Here is a 20,994-nt window from a genome sequence, read left to right as displayed (position 1 = left end):
GGCCAAGTTTTTCATTCATTCATTTCTACCACATTATTCTCCAAACAGCTTCCTATCTAGAGACGAACAGAAGCAACACTAGTTTGCAGCTTGACCATTCCCCTAGTAAAATCCATTTTTCACGGTGAACTTTTCCACTTGTTCCTAAAGTCAAGCTCAAAGGACAGTGAATTCTGTGATTCTGTGAATAATTGTGTGGAAAAGAATTGGAGCTTGTGGTCTGAACACACCAAAGGCCAGTGACTGCTGCTATGAAAATAAATGGCAGCGTGTAGATGTACCTTGTCCAGATGAACTCCGTCCATTTTAAGCAGCCTCAGAGGCCACAGGAGCAGAAGAGTCTGGAAACAAAGTCTGTGCTGAAAGTTATGCCCCTGAGCCAAAGCTGTCGCCTGGCAAAGAACAGCCGCGGGCAGAGTGGGGACCAAGAGGTCTCTCGAGTTCACCCACCCTCAACCAAGCGACTCCAGGTTCTTGCTCTAAACCCAAGAGCTGGACCAAGAGACACAGTTGGGGCCTGTAGAAATTAAGGAGGATTTTGTCTCAAAATTGTTAAATAAACAAACCAGCAGGTTTGCATCTGCTTCTTCTTACATTTTAGAATTGCGATATATATAATATCATGTGGAAGACGACGTGGTAGTTGTTCATTGACTCAAGAATTGGGTGGACAAAGCAATATCGGCTCAGACCGGGGGTGCTGTTGGTTTTGTCCCCCGGCAAAGCTGATGTGAGAACACCCAGCGTGTCCCACGGGGCTCCGCATCCTTGCGGACAAAGCACTGGCACAAGGTTACACATCACACTTGACACCTCAGTAAATGAGAATTGGCCAAATGACAGGTTTGATCTCCAATTATTCCAGAGCGTCAGCCTTGCTGTTCAATTTGTGTCTAACAGACATGACTACTGCAGGTTTTTTTCGCACCTCAGCTGTATTTTTCTTACGCATTATTATGCAAATGCAAGTTGATTTCTTATATTGGCAGAGAATTACAGAAGCATTATTGCATGTTCATGAGAAAAAGCTCCGACAGAAAGAAGCCAACAGGTCGAACTTCACTTTGGCATCGTCAGCAGTTGTTATTGCTTGTATTTCATGATAAAACCATCTCTATGCTAGAAGTGAAAAAACATAGTTAGCTTTTCTGTCCTGGTAACGCAGACATTTGTTTTCTTTTTGAAAACAGTTCTCATCTGGGTAGAAGGCTTTACTGTTAAATCTTTGCTTTGGTTTTTATTTTTAAAATTATGTAAAAATGCAGGTTAAAGTCAGCTCTAATTATGTTTTCCTTTGCCCCGTAACTTTTGTAATTCTTATTGAATAGAAACAGATAGGATTTTTTTCTCCCATTACCTACAGCAACCAAGGCTCTTTGTGAGAGAAACTTGCACGAAATTTGAGTTTGACAAGACTCTGATCGGCAGCACAATTCCCTAAATACTAGTGCTGGCTTAACTGACCACAATTTGACTCCACCTGTGGTGTCACACACATGGGACCTTTACTTAGATATCACTATTGCAGAGATGGTCTAGATTGAGAGGAACCCTCCAGCTGAGATTGATTTGCTTCTTCGCCTTCAGAGCTAAGATTTATTTATTATCCTTCCCGCATCACATCCTTGACAGGAATTTCTGATCTCCCATTCCAAACCGCTTAAAATTCTGTTTGTCCCTCATCAAGTAGCTGCAGAAAACCACACCAAATTATTAATACCAGAAATCTACGCAAACAGCAGTGAAAATTGTAGCCACATTTGCCTTGGTAAGCAAGGCAAAATCCTTCCAATTAACATTTTAATTAGAAATTTCACTTACTATGAAAGTGTCCCGCATTTTCTTAAACGTTATAACTCAGTCTCCTTTCAAATTCTTCCATTTTTCACTGTGGTTCTATCCAAGATGAGACACCCAGCAGCAAAAAGGGAGTTTAAGTGAATTAAACTTGTAGCTCATACTTGATTCTCTTTACTTTAAAAGTTCAGGCACTCAGGCTTCTATTTCACCCGTCACTTGTCCTTGGAGCCAAATGCAGCTTCGGGGAAAAAAAAAGCAATTACCTACTGAGAAAAGTCTAGTAGTTACAATTATGATTTAATAAAATGTCAAAGATTTCTAATTTAGATAGAGAGTTTTAAACTTTTTAGCTTAGTGAAATCCTACAAAATATTCTCTAAAATCATTATATCCACCAGGTACAACGACCCCTTTGACTGTGATACCACGTGCAAATTCACAAACATTTACACAGCACATCTGAGCGTGCATTAGAAATCAGCAAATTGAAAATCTGTTTTGCTTACCTTGTCACCAATAATGGAACTACGGCGCTAAGAAACACGTTTCCTTCCTGAATATACTTTGTCAGTGGAACACTTGTGTCTGTAAGCTGAAAGGAGTTTAACGTTACCAACACTCAGTGTTTTTCTTCCTCTCAGTGCTCACGAGTCTCACAGTCCCTGACAGTCCCGACAAAAACACCTGAATTTCCCTCCACAGCCACCTTTGGCTTCTGGTTTAAAAAGGAAGCACCTATAGGTCTTTAATAGCAAGAAAGAAATCCCAAAGGAATACCAATAGAACATCTAAACAAGGACAAACCAACTGGAATCTTCTGACCAAACTCATCTTTACCCAGCAATGCCCATTTTTCCGGAATGACTCCTAAACTGCAAATTCTCACCGCACGCGCTGCCAGATCTGAGCCATCGTAACACCGTTTGACAGGTGATAAGAGCACTGCAAGGTGGCAGAGACGGGGAAGAGATTAAACCTTTTATCCGATAATTGCGTCCCCTGATAGCGTGCAGGAATCTTTATCACACTCCAAGCTTTTCATGTGTGCAACGCAGCCACAAACAATTCTTGCGCCTCCCATATTGCTGAGTTGCACTCCTCATCCTTACAATGTTTTTTTTAAAAAAAAAAAAACAAAAAAAAGAGTTGTGTTTGCACAGATCTTCATCTCGGAAAACAAACAGTATGTCTACGAAATCAGGGAGAGGCAGAAGAGAGGGCGCGAGAGGCCAAGAAGGGACATCAATTCCACAGAAGTCTCCGGATGAGTCAAATCCTCCACCTTGGAGACACCAACTCCAATCAATTTGGTTGCAAAACTCAAGTTTGTGTTATGAAGACAAGGAAAAAAAATTCTCAGCCTCAAAAGAGCAAATTTATCATTGCCTACTAACTCTGCTCTTCTTAGAGAGGACTAAAAACTGGGATTATGCATCTTTAAAAGGCAAAGTCCAAGATGGTATCCAGTTCATCCCAAGACTAAGCGAAGAAGTGAAAAAGAACAGTTGGTTGCGGACAAGGTTAGCGAGTTCTTTATCATAAATTAAATTTATGCAGCATATTAAACTTGAGTATTTGAAGGTTTTTTTTCTTTTAGACTGTTTTAAGGTGACATCTAACAATAGGAATAAGGACAAAGAAGTTGGCTTTAAAATAGAACCTGACAGATTTATGACCAACATTATATGATACTTTTTAACTTCTGCAACAGGGAGCCAAACTCGATGACCCAGGAGTATCTTTTCAGTCCTATTTTTTAGCACTGAGGTTACTGCTGGGAAGCACATTTCCTACTAATCTCTTTTGAAAGCAACATCTGCCCAGAGGAATATGAGGAAAAGCAAAACAACGGAGTGAAAAATGACAAAATGAACAAATGCACAGAATCGTTATGCAAAGTTTGAAGAATTCCCAGACCTCACAATCGGAAATTCCCTGTAACCCCTTTTTCCAAAGGCTCTGGTGGGTCCTGCAGAAGGACAAGCCAGGCTGAGCACAGCAGAGCAACGTTCTCCAGCACGACAGCCAGCGACTACTCCAGAGATAAGCGATAATCATAATCCAGTTATTAGTACTGCACACATCAAGTTGCATTTATTTCATCTCCCTTTCATAATGGAATAATCTCAAACTTAGATTTATGGCAAACTTGTCTAGATAACCTTCTTTTCGCTCCCCACCCAATTCAGAGAAGCAGACACAGTCTCTTTGTAGAATAAAGAGATCAGATAACACCTGCAGAATAAACAAGGCACGTCCTCCCTTGACTTATGGTGAAAGATCTGAAAAGAACATCAGGAAAGAACACTTCAGCGGTAATCTAGGTAAGATCACGTGAAAAGATAATGCTTAATCAAGACTGATACCATCCTGTCTTACTGTCTGGATAAATGGAAGTTCTGACACCAGAACACTGAAATTTCATACTTACCACTTTATGTCAACTCAAGATAAAACTTCTATTGAGCTGGGCACCTGGCACATCTTACGGAATTTTAAACAAAACTTTTTATCAGTATTGAAACAAGAAGCTTCTAACCAGAAATAAATCAAAACTTCTTCATTTCTTTATAGGCTGAGAAAGATCAAAACAAGTGATTAAGACATTCCTTTGCTTCATTAACAAATATACAAAGTTTTATTTTGTTTATTAGATTGGTTTTCTGTACGTTAACATTATCATATCCATTATAACCCATAATCACATGAGAAATTTTCTAATAGCATTTTGCGACGCTAACTGCTGTATTAGAAATCCTTAAGAGAAACTTATCTTTAGCTACTCAGGTAACTTGAATAATAAAGTGCAAAACCACAATAAAAATTGACAGACGTATGCTCCAGACCATATTCAGTGGAAAACAAAAGTTTGTAAGACCACTAGAGAGGGATTCAACTGCACACAATAGATGAGCATGACCTGAAGACATCTGGTTTCAAGTTTTCCCATTACAATGAATAATTTTCCTTTAAGGGTAACAAAAAGAAATCACAATAAAGTTACAAATGAAACATCATATTGGCCAGACTACCCGAAGCTTAGCCCTCAACTTGGTACCTTTTACCCAATAAAGGTTTTAGGAAGCACTGATGAACAGAACAGTTCATTTCTTGATAAACTCTTTGATTTTAACTTCAAGGAATCAATCAGCAGGACATAACAGCATCTTGTTCGGGATCCAAATCAATTATTTACTTTTTTTCCTATGCCTGCAGACAAACGTGGTATCATTCAATCAATCAGGATTGCCCACACTACCGTCCCTCTCAATCCAAGAAAATTCCAACAAAATTCTGAGATTTCTATTAAGTCCAACTCACAAAGTATAACCAAAGCTTTCATGTCTCCCCTTGCAGCCACTGGTGCAACCTCCCCAGTACCAAACACTCTTCTCAAGACAAATGAAATATCAAACTCTGGGTGCTTTTCCCTTTCTTCTACCTAATTAGTTTTCATTAAACCCTTTGGTCCTACAATTTAAAGTTCACATCATTCGCAAGGAAGACTACTCAACCTTCTCACAGCATTCAAAAATGCAAATTAAATACTACTCCAATGGAGTCAGCCTGCCTCCTCAGGACCTGCTGACATCGCTTCTCTCCTATCACTTTCCAAGAAATTAGTTTAGCATGCCAGGCCTTAATAAATAACAAAAATTTTAACTATAAATTGTATGCGCATCCCTTTGTCACATTTCTAAGCTCAATTTACTGGAAAACACTAAATACTGTCAGAACAGCAACCAGCCTGAACAGCCAGCTTTAAGGACCATGTCCTGTTTATAGCTTCCTGTAACCAAGAACTTCAAAAATACATTCCCAAGGACTCATTTTTATATAATAATCTCATTGATGATATTTCACTAGTCAGTGCTTTCATCAAGGGAACTCTTCTATGCACAGATATATGGCAGAACATCCAGAGCTATTTTGGAGGGCCGAAAAGAGCGTTTTCTGCTTTTATTTCATTTACACAGATAACCAAGTTCCAAGACCCAGCAGTTGTCCTCTGGATAAGGCACTTGCCCCAAAGGAGCAATACAGCACCAGGCTAGTGTGCAAGAAAAGTCTGGATGTACCTTTTCATCATTTGTACCTAAACAAGGAATATAATAGTTGTGTAGCAACTGTGCTTTCAGTCTGAAGTGATCCTTCTGCAACAGCTTGTGCAGCTTTACAAACTCCTTCACATTCTTCCCCAAACTTACTAGTTGCGTAAATATTTTGAAAGTTTCCAGAGGTTTATTCTATAAAGATTCTTTTTCAAAATAAACTCAAGGTGCACCTCAAAGGGGCAGGCAAGATATTCGTGACAACTTGCGAAATATTACCATGAAATCACAATGCTAACATTTGAATCTGGCCATCAGCAGTTCTTAACCATCTACATCGACAAGTTTTGTCAATCGAGGTCTCACAGGATTTCAGTCCCTGGAAAAAAAAAAAAATAGTTGCCTTATTGGCATGCATAGTATAGACATCACTAGTGCTACCTGGACGAGTTCCGTCTTCTCCTCCCTCCCAACAGGGCACCAATATAAAACCCAGTTAGCTTAATATTTTAAATTCACCCTTTGCTGCATAGTCGACTGCATCTATATAAGTTATTTTCTGCTCAAAACCTCAGAGTAGTCTCAGAGTAAAAAAAAGAAAAAAAACCCACACACATTAACTCACCACCAACAGAAGATTAAGAAAAAGGGGAATTTAGTTTCTACCAAAAACAAATGCACACCTCACTTCTGGGGTTCTATATGATTTTGCCAAAGACATTTAAATAGAATTATTCTAAGTATTCTGGTCTAGTATTATATCACAGGCAAAAATATCAGCTTTAAGGGAAGACCCTTATTTTGTACTGATTTGAACTGCCAGTAGTTTTAGGCACCCCAATAATTTCAATTTTTCCATGTAACGAATGTTCCGCAGTTCTAGAAAGATGAGTTCTGCATTGTTGTTCACATACAAAAAGACAGTCTAACAGATGTAAACTATTTATTGAATATTTGCCACCAATATTGTTAAATACATAATCTTGCAGTTTTCCCGCTTTCAAGTTAAAATGTCAGAAACAGAACACCAAATATTTACAATTCTTATAAGGAATGTTACATAATGACACATTAAGGCGAAAATTCTTTTGGCTTATAATTCTGAAAAGAATGATAATAGCAAAAAGTGATGCAAAATCTTCATTGTGAGATTATGATTAAGCTACAATGTTTTACAAAAATATGGTGTAAGATGGCAATAATCCCATTCAAAATCCTGCATTAGGCCCCTCAAGAGGGACTGATAATTTATACAGTCAAAACTTTAAAATTTACATATAAAGGTACCCTATCCACCATTGAAAAGTACAACTCTCAACATATACAGTTTTCAGGCCACAGTTTTGAAGGTCTGGAGTATCAAGTTGGTTTGATGAATTAGTCGGTTGGCACTTATGAACACATTTATTGCCCTGTTAAAAGAGAAAGATACTGCATCAGACATTTCCAGAAACATATCATTCAATAAATACAGCATCAACTTTAGGCAACTAAATATATTGGCATCTGGGCTCTACAACTTGGAAGCATATTGATGTTTTACCCTATGGTGATTCACCTGAAGCTCACCGCTGGCAAACAGACTGATTTGCATAGCTAATCCTAGAAAGACTACATTTATTGGCAGAAACTTAAAGACTTGGCTCTCAATCATCACTGACATCTCAATCATGTAGCTCTGAGGTGTTAGCTGACCGAGAGTGGATAATCATTAAATGCCTCTTCTTTTCAAAGCTGAACACTCCATCCCCTAGTAATTTCAGAATTTGCAACTCATTCCTCATGAAACACTAAGCATGTGGAAGCGACATACTATTTTAGTTATCTTTTTGTTAGCTCAATAATGACATCCGTGAGCATGATTTTGTTTAGTGCTGTTACTTTCCAGTGGGAGCGCAGTATCATCTTTGACATGCAGTTCAGACAGATTTAAATTACTTCTGATTCCACAAGGATATGAAATACAAGCTTTACCTGGGATTTCTTGCAATATTGATAACACTCACACTTAAATTATGCCCACAATACACAGCACAGTATTCACTTCACGCAGGGCTAAACAGAGCTGGTGTCTTTCAGTACCATGGGGGTACATGCACAATATCCAACTCTTTCCCCATTTTTTCAGTCAAATACTTTTCTAATCAACTGAGACTGTTTAGATCTAGTCCATGTGAAACTTATCCATGCCTCTGTTCAGTCAAAGCTAACAAGGTCTAAATTTCTCATTTTGGTATAACCAAATTTAGCCCCGATTTCAGTAAGAGTAGGAAAAAGAATCTTTGATAGGTAACGTACTATCCCCTGGGTGCTGTTAGCCTTTGCCAAGCTCAAGACCAGACATGAAAGTTAGTTCTCATCTTTAAAACAGTAGCACATGGAACACGTTGCCACTGTCAAGATCTGAGTGGAATACACTCAAAATCCAAACCGGTCACTACAGTGAAATGTAACAGTAGTGACTTCAAACCCAAGGTGAAGACCTGAAAAAAGCCTCAGTTTGAAGGCTAAAATATTCAAATATAAAAAGATAAATGAGCGGAATAACTCCAAATACTGTGAAGCACTATAAGGAGCTATAAAGGACAATAAAAATGTAAATCAAAGAAAGCACTGCACAGATGTTTAGTGTTTGCAAATGGTATTTCAAATAGGTACACTACTATTTTTTTTTTTTAATAAAGCACAATTTTTTGTCACTGAAAAAAACCACACAAGGCCATGAAATTTAACTTCACATATTCAAATTGAAAGCTAATTCCACACATGGGTGTTGTATGGTGGTGCATTTAAAATACTTCCCTTCCCTCAAAAGCATTACAACAGGAATAAAAGTATTTTAAAGCAGCTATGGTGGCCTGAGGACACAGATGAGGAAGAAAAATTAGGAAGTCCTGAAGAAGGCAGCTTATCACAGAATCACAGAATCACAGAATGTTAGGGATTGGAAGGGACCTCGAAAGATCATCTAGTCCAATCCCCCTGCCAGAGCAGGAACACCTAGGTGAGGTTACACAGGAAGGCGTCCAGGCGGGTTTTGAATGTCTCCGGAGAAGGAGAATCCACAACCCCCCTGGGCAGCCTGTTCCAGTGTTCCGTCACCCTCACTGAGAAGAAGTTTCTTCTCACATTTAAGTGGAACCTCTTGTGTTCCAGCTTGAACCCATTACCCCTTGTCTTACTGTTGGTTGTCACCAAGAAGAGCCTGGCTCCATCCTCGTGACACCCACCCTTTATATATTTATAAACATTGATGAGGTCACCCCTCAGTCTCCTCTTCTCCAAGCTAAAGAGACCCAGCTCCCTCAGCCTTTCCTCACACGGGAGATGCTCCACTCCCTTAATCATCTTTGTGGCCCTGCGCTGGACTCTCTCCAGCAGTTCCCTGTCCTTCTTGAACTGAGGGGCCCAGAACTGGACACAATATTCCAGATGAGGTCTCACCAGGGCAGAGTAGAGGGGAAGGAGAACCTCTCTGGACCTACTAACCACCCCCCTTCTAATACACCCCAGGATGCCATTGGCCTTCTTGGCCACAAGGGCACAGTGCTGGCTCATGGTCATCCTGCTGTCCACCAGGACCCCCAGGTCCCTTTCCCCTACACTGCTCTCTAATAGGTCATTCCCCAACCTGTACTGGAACCTGGGGTTGTTCCTGCCCAGATGCAAGACTCTACATTTCCCCTTGTTATATTTCATTAAATTTTTCCCCGCCCAACTCTCTAGCCTGTCCAGATCTCGCTGGATGGCAGCACAGCCTTCTGGCGTGTCAGCCACTCCTCCCAGCTTGGTGTCATCAGCAAACTTACTGATAGTACACTCAATTCCCTCATCCAAGTCATTGATGAATATATTGAACAGTATTGGTCCCAGAACTGACCCTTGAGGCACTCCACTAGATACAGGCCTCCAACCAGACTCTGCCCCATTGATCACAACTCTCTGGCTTCTCTCCTTCAGCCAGTTTGCAGTCCACCTCACTACCCGATCATCCAGTCCACACTTCCTCAGTTTTGCCGTGAGGATGCTGTGGGAGACGGTGTCAAATGCTTTGCTGAAGTCAAGGTAGACCACATCCACTGCTCTGCCATCGTCAATCCACCTTGTTACGTCTTCATAAAAGGCTATGAGGTTGGTCAAACACGACTTCCCCTTGGTGAAGCCATGTTGACTGTCCCTGATGACCCTCTTATCCTTGATATGTCTTAAGATGGCACCAAGGATAAGGTGTTCCATCACTTTCCCAGGGATGGAGGTGAGGCTGACCGGTCTATAGTTGCCCGGGTCCTCCTTCTTGCCCTTTTTGAAGACCGGAGTGACATTTGCTTTCCTCCAGTCCTCAGGCACCTCTCCCGTTTCCCAAGACTTGGCAAAGATGATGGAGAGCAGTTTGAGCGGATGCCCAAAAGCTTGTCTTATTTTCCCCTGTTAGTCAAGAAGATCTGCCATTACATAAAACATTAGTATAAAAACATACTTACTTTCCATCTTTAAAATAAGTTTTCAGAGTATCGCTGAAACTTTTGGAGTATTTTACAAACTCTTTCTTTTGGTGCTCAAGTGCCTAAGAAACAAAACCACCAAGAGCAGAGTCTTAGTTCACATATGGTTGGGTACAGTCAGAATCTTGATGTTAAACTGAGAAGATTGGCTAACATTAAGGAAGTATAGAAATTTTGATGTTTTATTAGATGATGTGCAGAGAAATCACCTTCTTTCTATCAAAATGCTGAGATCTACCAAAAAACAATCCTGTTGTTAAAGTATTATGTCATTGACCAGTTAAGCTCTCCTATTAATCCTTTGATCAAAAGGATACACTTCCTCTTATACTATTAAAAATATCGTGTAAAAACAGTTATTGCACATACCCGCCGGTTCTGGTATTGGTATTTCTTGAAGACATTATTTACTGTGTCAAGAAGTTCCTTTATTGCACTCGCGATGTCCCTGTTTGGCAATAAAAAGATAGGTGTAATATCCTTAAGATATCCTATTTAAATGTTGGAACTTAATCCCCTTCTCATAGTCAAATATTTCTTAAAACAGTCTCTACAGAATAAGTAGCAGACAGGATATAGCAAGATCAAATTCAAAATGCCAGATCAGTGGACATGGGAATTCAAACTACAAATCAGCAATTTAAGTCCAGTCTAGTAATGTGGGGCTCTCGTTAACAAAAAATCCTCAAATCTGTCCATTTATAAGCGAGGATCAGGCTCCTTTCCAAGGGAAACAGTGTTGTTAGCATCTCCTACAGCACCTGAACATTCCGATTTCAATAAAAAGTTTGACCCCTCAATCTGTAAAACATACATAATACAGTACTTACTTGATTGTCTGAAGAAACCTCACTCTGTCATTGATCTCGTCAGGAATCTTACTAAGAATCTGTTTAAGTGCTCGTGCCTTTTCATTAAGATCTTGGAATTCTGGTTCTGGTCTTTCAATCATATACTCTAAGAAAAAGAACATATCCAAAAATACCATTACTTTTTCCTCAAGTCTCTAGTGGCAGCTAAAACCACGACTTCTCAAAATGCAGCAGTATTGCCATGTTACACTTGAAAGCAAACAGCACAAAAATAGCCACGATCAGAAAACTGCAGTGAATACACCCTGCATCAATAGAAACACAGTGCAACAATAATCTTTATTGCGGCAAGTTGGAAAAAGAGCTCATCTTTATTTTAGTGAGACACTGAAGACATTGTACTAATCAAGTACAGTATTAAAATAACTTAAAGCCTACTGTATGCTCTGACAGTGTAACTACTGCTTTTCATTTGAAGCAGAGAAAAGGAAGGTGTATTATACTCCACATACACTTTTTTCTAGTTGTTAGCATCAGAGAAGGCGAACTATGCACACACATAAACATAGTTCTAAACATTCATTTTCTTTCTCTTATTAGTCAACTATGTTTTTCAGGGAGATTTAACTTCTCCAAAAGAGGCATTCAGAAAATACAAATATTATTTTGCCAAGCTGAAAAAAGCTATTTAGAAACAAATAACCTGTTCTGAAAACAGGCATCTAGAAATACATGTTCCTAGTTAACAGTGTAATGAAAAATACTTATTCCACATAAGATATTACCTTCTACATCATCAGCTGCCATACGCAGGAGAGACTCTGTGAAGTTGACATCCACACTTTTTTTCTCCAGAATTTTCATAATTATGTCCTGTGTAAGACCTGGATTTTCTTTTTCAGCCTGGATGGCAAAGAAAATTTTTTTTCTTTAATAGGCAAGACCTGAATATTGCAAGCACAAAGGCAGATTTTCATGTCACTTGCTTCATATACTGCAGGACTTTGCCAGAAACTTTACAAGTCTGATGGCTTTAAACTAGCAGACTGCATTGAAAACCATATTTCCATGACAACACCCATTTTTCTCAGATTACAGTGATTTTGAACAAACAACTTTTCCAATAAGCTTTTCCACTCATTTCAATTTGAATAAAAGTTTTTCATGAATTCTATATTCTGTCATATTTCCCTAAACACTAAGCTTTGAGACAAAGACATTGTATCCACTGGGATTTCATTCACTCAAATACAGGTGCTACTCCCCCATGACTTTTTGTAAATGTGCCTCTTACGAATCACATCATATGCTCAAACATCATCTTGGAATTGCTTTTTTTAAAACAAACAAAACTTTTGTTTGATGATATATTTAAGTAAAGCTAAGCTAGACTAGCATTGGAGGTACTCCCACTACCTGTGCTGCTATCAAAAAATTACGAGGGTGTGTGGTTTTTTTTTAGGTAGCACTACCGTTTCCATCAATATCTCAGATTGACATTATTTGTGTTTAGCTTAGCTCCTTACCACCATTCGTAAAAGTATTTAAATTGTACAAGCTCCAGTTGAGACTTAAGACTGCCTATGTACACTCGGTAGTGTAGAAAGTGTAGAAACAGGAGAGTGTTGCTTAGTTGAATAGCTCATATGTTAAGATATGCCATGTGTACAATTATTTTTCTTTAAAGAATTTCAGATGATCACCACTTCAATAAAGCACTATAAAGGAATATCTGTATTTTCATTCTTTAGGAAAAGTTATATGAATCTTTTTTCTATTTGATGCAAATACAAACATTGAACTTATCCTCATCCGCAAAAAATCCCATTACCATTCACTTTGTAAACGATTTTCAAGTCTGCTATATGCCTGTTTCTCATGAGCACCTATTCTACATAGTCTCATCATATTTAGACTAAGTTTATTACCTTAACACCTTCACTGACTGATTCCTCATTTAAGCTTTTATACTACGTAGACAAGATTCTATTTGTTTAAAATTGCTCAACATGCTTGTATCATTCAGATTTCTACTAGTAAAATTTGCAGACATCTCAAACTTATGGTCCATTGCAATTGTCCACTTTATTTTCAGACTATTGGATCACGGATACATTCTTCAAACATGAAAACACAAGGAAACAAGGCAGCTGAGATTTTGGCTTCGTCATGTACGGTTTATCTCTTAAACATGCATTCTTCAATACAAGTTGCTTCTCACCTTAATAAAAGCTGCTCTCAGTGTCTGAGCTGCAGACAGATTTACTCTTTCTAGCTGCAACAGAAGTTGAGAATTATTAGCAATTCTAATGTTATCAGAACAAAACAAGTATTCATGCCTTGCCTTATACAGCATAATAAAAAGGGGAACTGACAGAAGTATTCAAATTACTGGTCTCATTTGAGGGAGAGATACTATAAAGTTTCATCCCAAAGGAAAGACTTCCCCCCTGCTCCAAAATAAAAACATTAAAATCAAACATGTCACTGCACATATTTTGCATTTACCCAGACTACAGCAGAGGTGTCACGGAAGCTTTTGAGAATATCTCAACCACCTCCGATATTCACAGAAGAGCAAATATCGTATTAAATTATATCATTTTGCTGCTAATGGCTATGTATCAAACTGCTCGCAGGTACATGTTCAACTGTATGTTACTTCGTGCCATCAAATGCAGGACCTAGCATTTTCGTGAAAATCCTCTATAAAGGGTAAGAAAAAAAGATAAGGTCCAAGACAACTAGCAAACTTTGATGAGCAAGAAATTGTATTTACAGAAAAAAGGATAAAACAGTACATAGAAAGATGGTGCTGGACACAAAACTTCCCCAGTGAAGAGGAGCAACCTGCTACCGTGATCATATTTCCCAAAGTAAAGGGGATTATTACATTTTAAAGCAAAATGTAGCTTACCTCGTTAAAGACTGGGTACATAACAGCATAGAGAGGCATGGAAACCATAGAAGTGGTCTCTGCTTCATTCTTCATCTCTTCCATTGTCATCCTCATTCAAAGACCCACTTCTCAAGGAAAACACTATAGAAGCAAGGAACTCCTCATTCACTGGAATGTTTTTCCTTTTTCCTCGTTGTGCAAGAATACTTGAACTTGAAAAATATACAGTCCTTAGGTTGTGCAAGAAAACAAAACAAAACCACAATTATGAATGCTCCTGACTGGCAGGTTCTAAAAATGAAAAGGCACAGAACAACATTAATTTGTTACTGCCTAGAAACTAGGAATTACTTATGACATTAGTTGAGTAAATATGGAATGACTACTTCATGTAACTTCAAAACCTTAACTGAAATCTATTAAGTACACAGATATTTTAAAGAGTAAGGTATTACCCAAGACATTTTACTTCAAGTTCTCATGGAATTAATTTTTCTGAAGAGGTTTTATTTGATATGTATTACAAAAAACTTGCCACCACTTGTAAGAAGCAGCATAAAATTCCTGACAACTCACATATATAAAAAGCCTGAAAAGCATTTCATGCTGTAAACCCAGACCCCCTACAGATGCATTACAACAATTAACATTAAGGCTACCTATAAATATTCGGTATTTTTGCATATGGTCAAGCTGTGATTCTGCTGGAGATCAGTGCCTACTTTCTGCCCATTTGAATTCCAAATACTACATCTTTGTTTTTATATAAGCAAAAATCTTAAGTCATGTTTCCACTCAGGGTGTGTCAACAGCTACGTTAACTCAATGGAAAATTATTGTTCCAGTAACTGAATCGAGGTTTTGGAAATTCTCCACCCAGTCCAGCTCATCATATCCAACACAGAGTGATCATTGCTCAGACCCAGAAATTATGTGGAAAAGAAAAAAGGTCACCCTAGAGTTCATAATAAATCTTTATTACAGCCTGCTACATTTTCTGTTAATAAGATTATTTAAAAATATTTTATGTGACATAATTGAGTTCAAAGACCTGAAGTCCAAGTTAGGAATAAAGATACAGAGAAAGAAATTAACAGTTTAAATTTTTAGATTTGCCTGGAGTATTGAATGCACGAGAGGAGTTTTTTCCTCCTAACAAGCTTCAGACATCAGGCATTTGTATGTTTGTGTACTGATTTTATTGATATTTTAGTAAGAAGCAAAAAAAGTGAAATTTTTAAGAAACAGCTGAAGCTACTACAGTAATCGACATCACTTTCCAATAGCTTGAACAGGTTACAAAATGCAAGGCATTTTTACAAGCTATACTCCACACTTGCTAAAAATCTTCAGGCTGTTTAAACAGAAGAACAGATATACTTTTTTTGCCCAGGGCAGGTATATAGTAGTTTAGTTATCATTATATAAGTGAAATTTGTTATTTATTACAGTAAGCATAGAGAAGAACTTGGATGAGTAGAAAAATCATACGTCTCATCTGAGCATAAGATTAAGCAGTATGAATATACCCGAAAAGTGAGAAAACAAGTGAAAAACTGGTCACGCTACAGAAAGAGCCAACCGTTAAAACCTGAGTTGAAGAAAAATGAAACATGACGATAGTAACAAGCAACAGCTCTTTATACAAGTCTTCCAACATGGACAACTGATGGCAAAAATCTCATCTTTGTTTCTCTTACTGTTCCAATCCTTCAACATGACATACATGAGCAGATTCCTGTAGGCACAGAACGAGATTACCGGGACTTTAAAAAGGGTTCTGTGTAGATGAGATGCGTCCCCATGGATGGAAGTGCAAAAAATCAGGGCTCTCATATTGTTTATCACCTACCCGTTGATATTCTACAGCTGTCGAGAACATGGAAGAATACGAGTGAGTATTTACCATTCCTCAAAAAGTTGAATATCTTTAAAGAACTTGTTTCAGAGTTACATAAATTCATGCAAGGTCTACTCACGTGGCAGGAGGAAACTTGTCTGAACAAGTTTTCACTCACAACTGCAGGTACAAGCTGTCCCATTTATTATACATGAATGTTCCCTGCACTACAGACTCTGGTGTGTAAGGGGCAGAGTGGATGGAGAGCTGTTTGTTTTACCGCTTAATTCAGTGTTACTGGAAGTTCAGTAAAAATATATACTCATGCAAGATACTACACTAACAAGCATCACAGAAGACAGCCTTCACAGATTAATTCACTGCAAGTTTTTATCTAGATTACTGTATTGTCAACAGAATAAGTTTTTCAAATAGTCAAATCAGGTCATTGAACATTGTTCTAGTCTACCCAGAAGATTTTTCATCAGAGGAAGAAGGGCAAAAAAAGGACAAAATAACCATTAGATACAATTACTTTGGTTTTATGGGTTAGCAGTATCCACAACGAAAAGGAACTTCTAACTGAAATGATGGATTTTTATGATGATGAAAAGCTATTACACTGTGGACTACCATGAAGAACTCATTTTCTCCTGAAGAGCCATAAGCTATTGTTACAAATCCACAGTATAGTTAAACTCTCCATATAAAAACAATTATACACCATCTATTACTGCTTTACCAGACACTGACACTCTTCGAACAACACACAAACCCTTGGATTTATATTAACACAAAGGATACAAGTGTTGCGACTGAAGACAAGAGGTAGATTCAAATACACATGCACAGAAGAAATACATAAGAACAAATACTTTTGTTGTCAACATATGAAGAGAAACGTATCCAATATATCGCACTGGTTGTTCGTTATTCCAGAAATCTTCCCATTTTCCAGAAGATACTTGCACCAGAGCCTGACATTACCTTGTGTATCTGACTGCTAACGTTGCCACACTATTTGTCTTTGCATCCAGGGATCAACTTCTCGACATCTTTCAGATGTAACTTAGATGCACTGCAGTCTTTTCTAGCGTTAAATAGCAGGGATAAAAATCTTCACCAAAAAAACGCCCACATTTATTTGTATTAGAGAAAGATAGTTTGTCATAGCTGAACTATACCACATACAAACACCTTTGAAGAAAGTCCCAATCCAGATTGTGGCCCAAATCCCCATGAAAACTCAACTTTTTGTTCTATTATTTAGATCAATCATTAGAAAGTCCACTAGCTTTCAAAATAGCCTGACTAAAGCCAAAGTTCAATGCACGTTATCACGCAGCAACTAGGAGTTTTCAGTATTTCTTTCAGTATGTGATCACTAGCAGCCACCTGTCAAGCTTTATGGCAACGCTGTCTTCTAAAGGCTTAACTTCCGTTCACTACAGTCTCAAAACAATCTTATTTGAGATGAGTTTACACTAGTTTTGCCTGCCAATTAGTTCTTCACATTCTCAAAAAAAGGTGGAATAAGATTCCATGAGAAGGTGATCTATTAGAACAGCACAACGTGGTTGTGCTGTTCAGAAAATCCTGGCAAATTGCTGTAAGATCCGAAAAAAGGTGTCACTCTGCTGGCAAACTCGTTAATTGGTCTGAGAGGGAAGATAAGGACAAGACTTATATATTCATCTGCACACAAGATTCTTTTTTTGCTACAGTGATCCCACAGATTCAAATCTGCTTACGTGCCATCAGAATCGTGCTTCATGCTACATCAGATAAAAATCAACCATCGGAGAGAATGTACAGAACAGTACAGAGGATTTAAAGAGAATCTAAATTTGAAAACTACGCTAAGATGCCAGCTAATACAATCCCAGCTGCTCAGTCTTAAACCATCAAACACATCAAGCTGTATTCCAGGAGATGTACTAACATGGAACATATACTTTCAGTGTTACTATAAATTTTATATTCTAACCTTTAAGTTGCAGCACTAAAATATTATCCCAAATATTCAGCAAACACTGAGAGAACTGGTACATTTTAGATGAGGAACAAATTCAGATTTTTGATAGACCTATTCCCCAACGTCCATCCAATAATATTTTAAATCATTCAACTGAACTTTATGAGGAAAAAAAAAAGAGAAAAACACCCACAAAAACATTAAAATAAACTTCCTGTAAGCCAAAAAGGGTAAACAGCAAAAAAAACACACTTCCCAAAATGTACAGCTACTGTTATCAGTATCTTAGGTGACAATTTGTTTAATCTGTGTCATTTACTGACAGACTTCAGGTCATGCACTAAAATCAAGCAGCAGAACTGCAGAGCTATTAATAAGAACGTAACCATCACAATGTAAGTGCAGAGTGCAGTCACCTTCCACAAACCCACATCTGCTCATTGGCCAATGACAAAAACAAGCAAGGTATCCATGACAGAAAGGTGTTTGATTAAAACTACCTTTTCAAACAGCGCTGAAAGAGAACAGTTTCACAATTAGAACCTTTAAAGAGTCTTAAAACAACAGAAACATTAGGGATCAACTGGCAGGATTACAATCTTTGCTTATGTCATCAGTAGATCTACCTATACTGATGTTGTCTCTATTCCCTTCTCCAGGCTCCACCTACCTTAGATGTGAAAAACTAAGCACCTAGACATTAATACTCTTTTTTAGAAAAGTACTAATGAGGAGCAAGGCCTGAGGCAGTGATCTACCAGAATGATTATTTCAACGGCTGAGTTCTAGCAAAAATTACAGCTCTATTCCCGCTAGAAAAGGCTGCCCTTACTGCCAAGAAGCTCAGCTTCACTTTTTGCAGTGAGGATTCAAGAAGAGGTTTGACTTTTAGCCTGATCTATGACCCCTGAATTACCAGAAAAACTAATTTAAGTTCAGGAAGAAAGAGTAGGGGGAGGGAAATAGCAGCATGAGTTCCATCCTGAATTCAGCAGCAAAGAGTTTGGCTTCTGTTTGAAGAACCAACATGCACGGGAGAAGGGAGTTTTGGTAATTCACTAATTACAGTTGCAAATTTTACAGAAGAAGAAAAAACTGCAGAGTATGCTCTTTTTAACTACATGCATACCCCACACACAGCTGGGTAACTAAGTTTCCATTATTAATGGCCACTTAAATAAAAAAACCCACGCTCCTTTTCCTTATCAGATGGTAACTTACCTACCAGCAATGTATTTCAATTATAGATTGCAATTATTTCCCATTGTATAACTTAGATCTTATGGTAAAAAGCTTAAAGGCTTTGTGCTTCAGATACAGAACTACTTTCCTTCTTTTTAAAGCTGATATGGCTTTACGGCAGTATGGTTGAATTAACTGGAATTGTATATAGATCAACTGCTACAATAACAATGTCTGTATTTTAAAAATCAGTAAAGATAACGAGAAACTTTAAAAAGGTACTCTGCTGTACTGATGCTATATTCTTCTAATGCTTACACTCAGCAGCTTCACTAAAGGAATGTCATTAGAAAATAGCATTGAAGTTTTAAAGTATCTTTAATTGCCTCTCACTAGAGCAGAGATTGGCAGTTTTCAACTATCCATACGCGTAAAACAGCCACTTACAGTTGAGTTCACTCTGACAAAGCGTAACTGCTTATGCATTATTTTAAGAGCAAGTCGTATGACTAATTCAGAAGTCACACAAACTCACAAGAAGTCCAAGATGTCTATTTGTAGAATCACATCAACCTAAAAACAAACAAACAAACCCAAACAAAATCCAGGCCTGCTCTTAAAACAGATTTACAATTAGTTCATGTTCTTTTGCAATGCTGAACTTCATGATTTAGTCTGTCCTAATACATCCAGCTTTTGTGTTTGCTTACCCCATGGGAAACTATAGCCTCCTGCACTGTGCCCCAAATTCAGTAGTTAGAAACACTGAAATTATTATACAGTATAACTGAAACAAGTCATGGTTCTTAGCTGATGTAATCACAACGTATCCCTGGTTTTGTCTTTCTTTTTTCCCTCTCTGGAAACATGAAAGTAAAGCTGTTACTCTACAAATACTAACAGCTAAGGCACAGTTTCAAACATATAAACACATTCCAACAAACCAACAAATACCAGAGGGCAATCAGTTCCTCCGATAACAGGAACAGCACCAGCCTGGCCCGGGGTTTCTGCCATCCGCCCGTGCCCCAGTGTGTGTAGGCTCCAGGAAAGGAACCAACCAAACCCCCCCAGCTCAGTGAGCAGCTCAGTGGGACACTGAGCGTCTCCCCAGCCCGTCCCGTGTCTCAGGGGTGCACACCGCGGTACCGGTTGCCCCTGCCCGGCAGTTTCACCCCGGAGCCGCCAGGTTGGGGGAGAGGAGCCGAGACGCCTTTTCCTCCCCTCACACCTGGGAGGGCCCTGCCGGCGCCGCCGCCACCTGCTGGGGCTCCGCTTCGACCTTAGGACGAGCTAAAAATAAGACACATAGCCGGGCCTACGCTGCCCGGGGCCGCCTCAGGCCGGGCAGCCCCCTCGGCCGCTCCCCCGCCCCGGAAGGGCAGGGAGAAGGACGAGCCCTCGTCCCGCTGCACCCCCGCCCCGAGGGGAGAGGAAACAGCGCCGGACCGGCCCCTGTGAGGGAGGGACGGGCAGGGACACCCTCCGCCTGCGCCGCACGGCGAGGCCCGAGGCTGCGCTCACCTGCGGCGGGAGGTCCCGGAGCACCTGCCCCCGCCCCGTCCTCCCGCCGCCGCCAGGCCCCGGTGCTGGAAGGAGTTTGAGGCGGCGCAGCCCCGGAGGGCGAGCCAGGCCCTGCGCAAACACACTAACGGGCCTCCCCACCCTCCCGACGCGCTCGCTCCCCTGCGGACACACGCCGGGAAGGGAAGGGAGGCGGTAAAGCCCAGCGGCAAAGCCCAGCCCCTCACCGGCCCCCACCTCACCTCCCCCGGAGCCCTCGAGTGCGCCGCTCGCCGCGCCGGAAGCGCCCGCGAGGAGGAAGCGTCGGCCGCGGTTACCACACAGCAGGCGTTGCCCGGAACTAACCGGCGGCCGCGCGGGGCCCTGGGGGTTGTAGTCCCGCCTCCCGCGACTACAAGCCCCACAATG

General features: G+C 39.7%; 1 protein-coding gene across 1 annotated transcript; it reads right to left on the bottom strand.

The window, feature by feature from the left end:
- Positions 1-6,151: 6,151 nt before the first annotated feature.
- Positions 6,152-20,904, bottom strand: PDCD10 (programmed cell death 10). The gene is made up of 8 exons (XM_065640068.1): positions 20,829-20,904; positions 14,084-14,295; positions 13,388-13,441; positions 11,952-12,069; positions 11,185-11,311; positions 10,724-10,802; positions 10,334-10,416; positions 6,152-7,264 (listed from the first exon to the last, which is right to left on the bottom strand). The coding sequence occupies exons 2-8, from the start codon at positions 14,177-14,179 to the stop codon at positions 7,183-7,185; spliced, it is 639 nt and encodes a 212-aa protein (XP_065496140.1). The 5' UTR covers positions 14,180-14,295; positions 20,829-20,904; the 3' UTR covers positions 6,152-7,182.
- Positions 20,905-20,994: the final 90 nt, after the last annotated feature.

This window comes from Caloenas nicobarica, chromosome 8, assembly GCF_036013445.1.
Source record: "Caloenas nicobarica isolate bCalNic1 chromosome 8, bCalNic1.hap1, whole genome shotgun sequence".
In the NCBI taxonomy this organism is placed as follows: Eukaryota; Metazoa; Chordata; class Aves; order Columbiformes; family Columbidae; genus Caloenas; species Caloenas nicobarica.
Note: the sequence above shows the minus strand (reverse complement) of the source record. Positions and strands in the feature narration are given on the sequence as shown.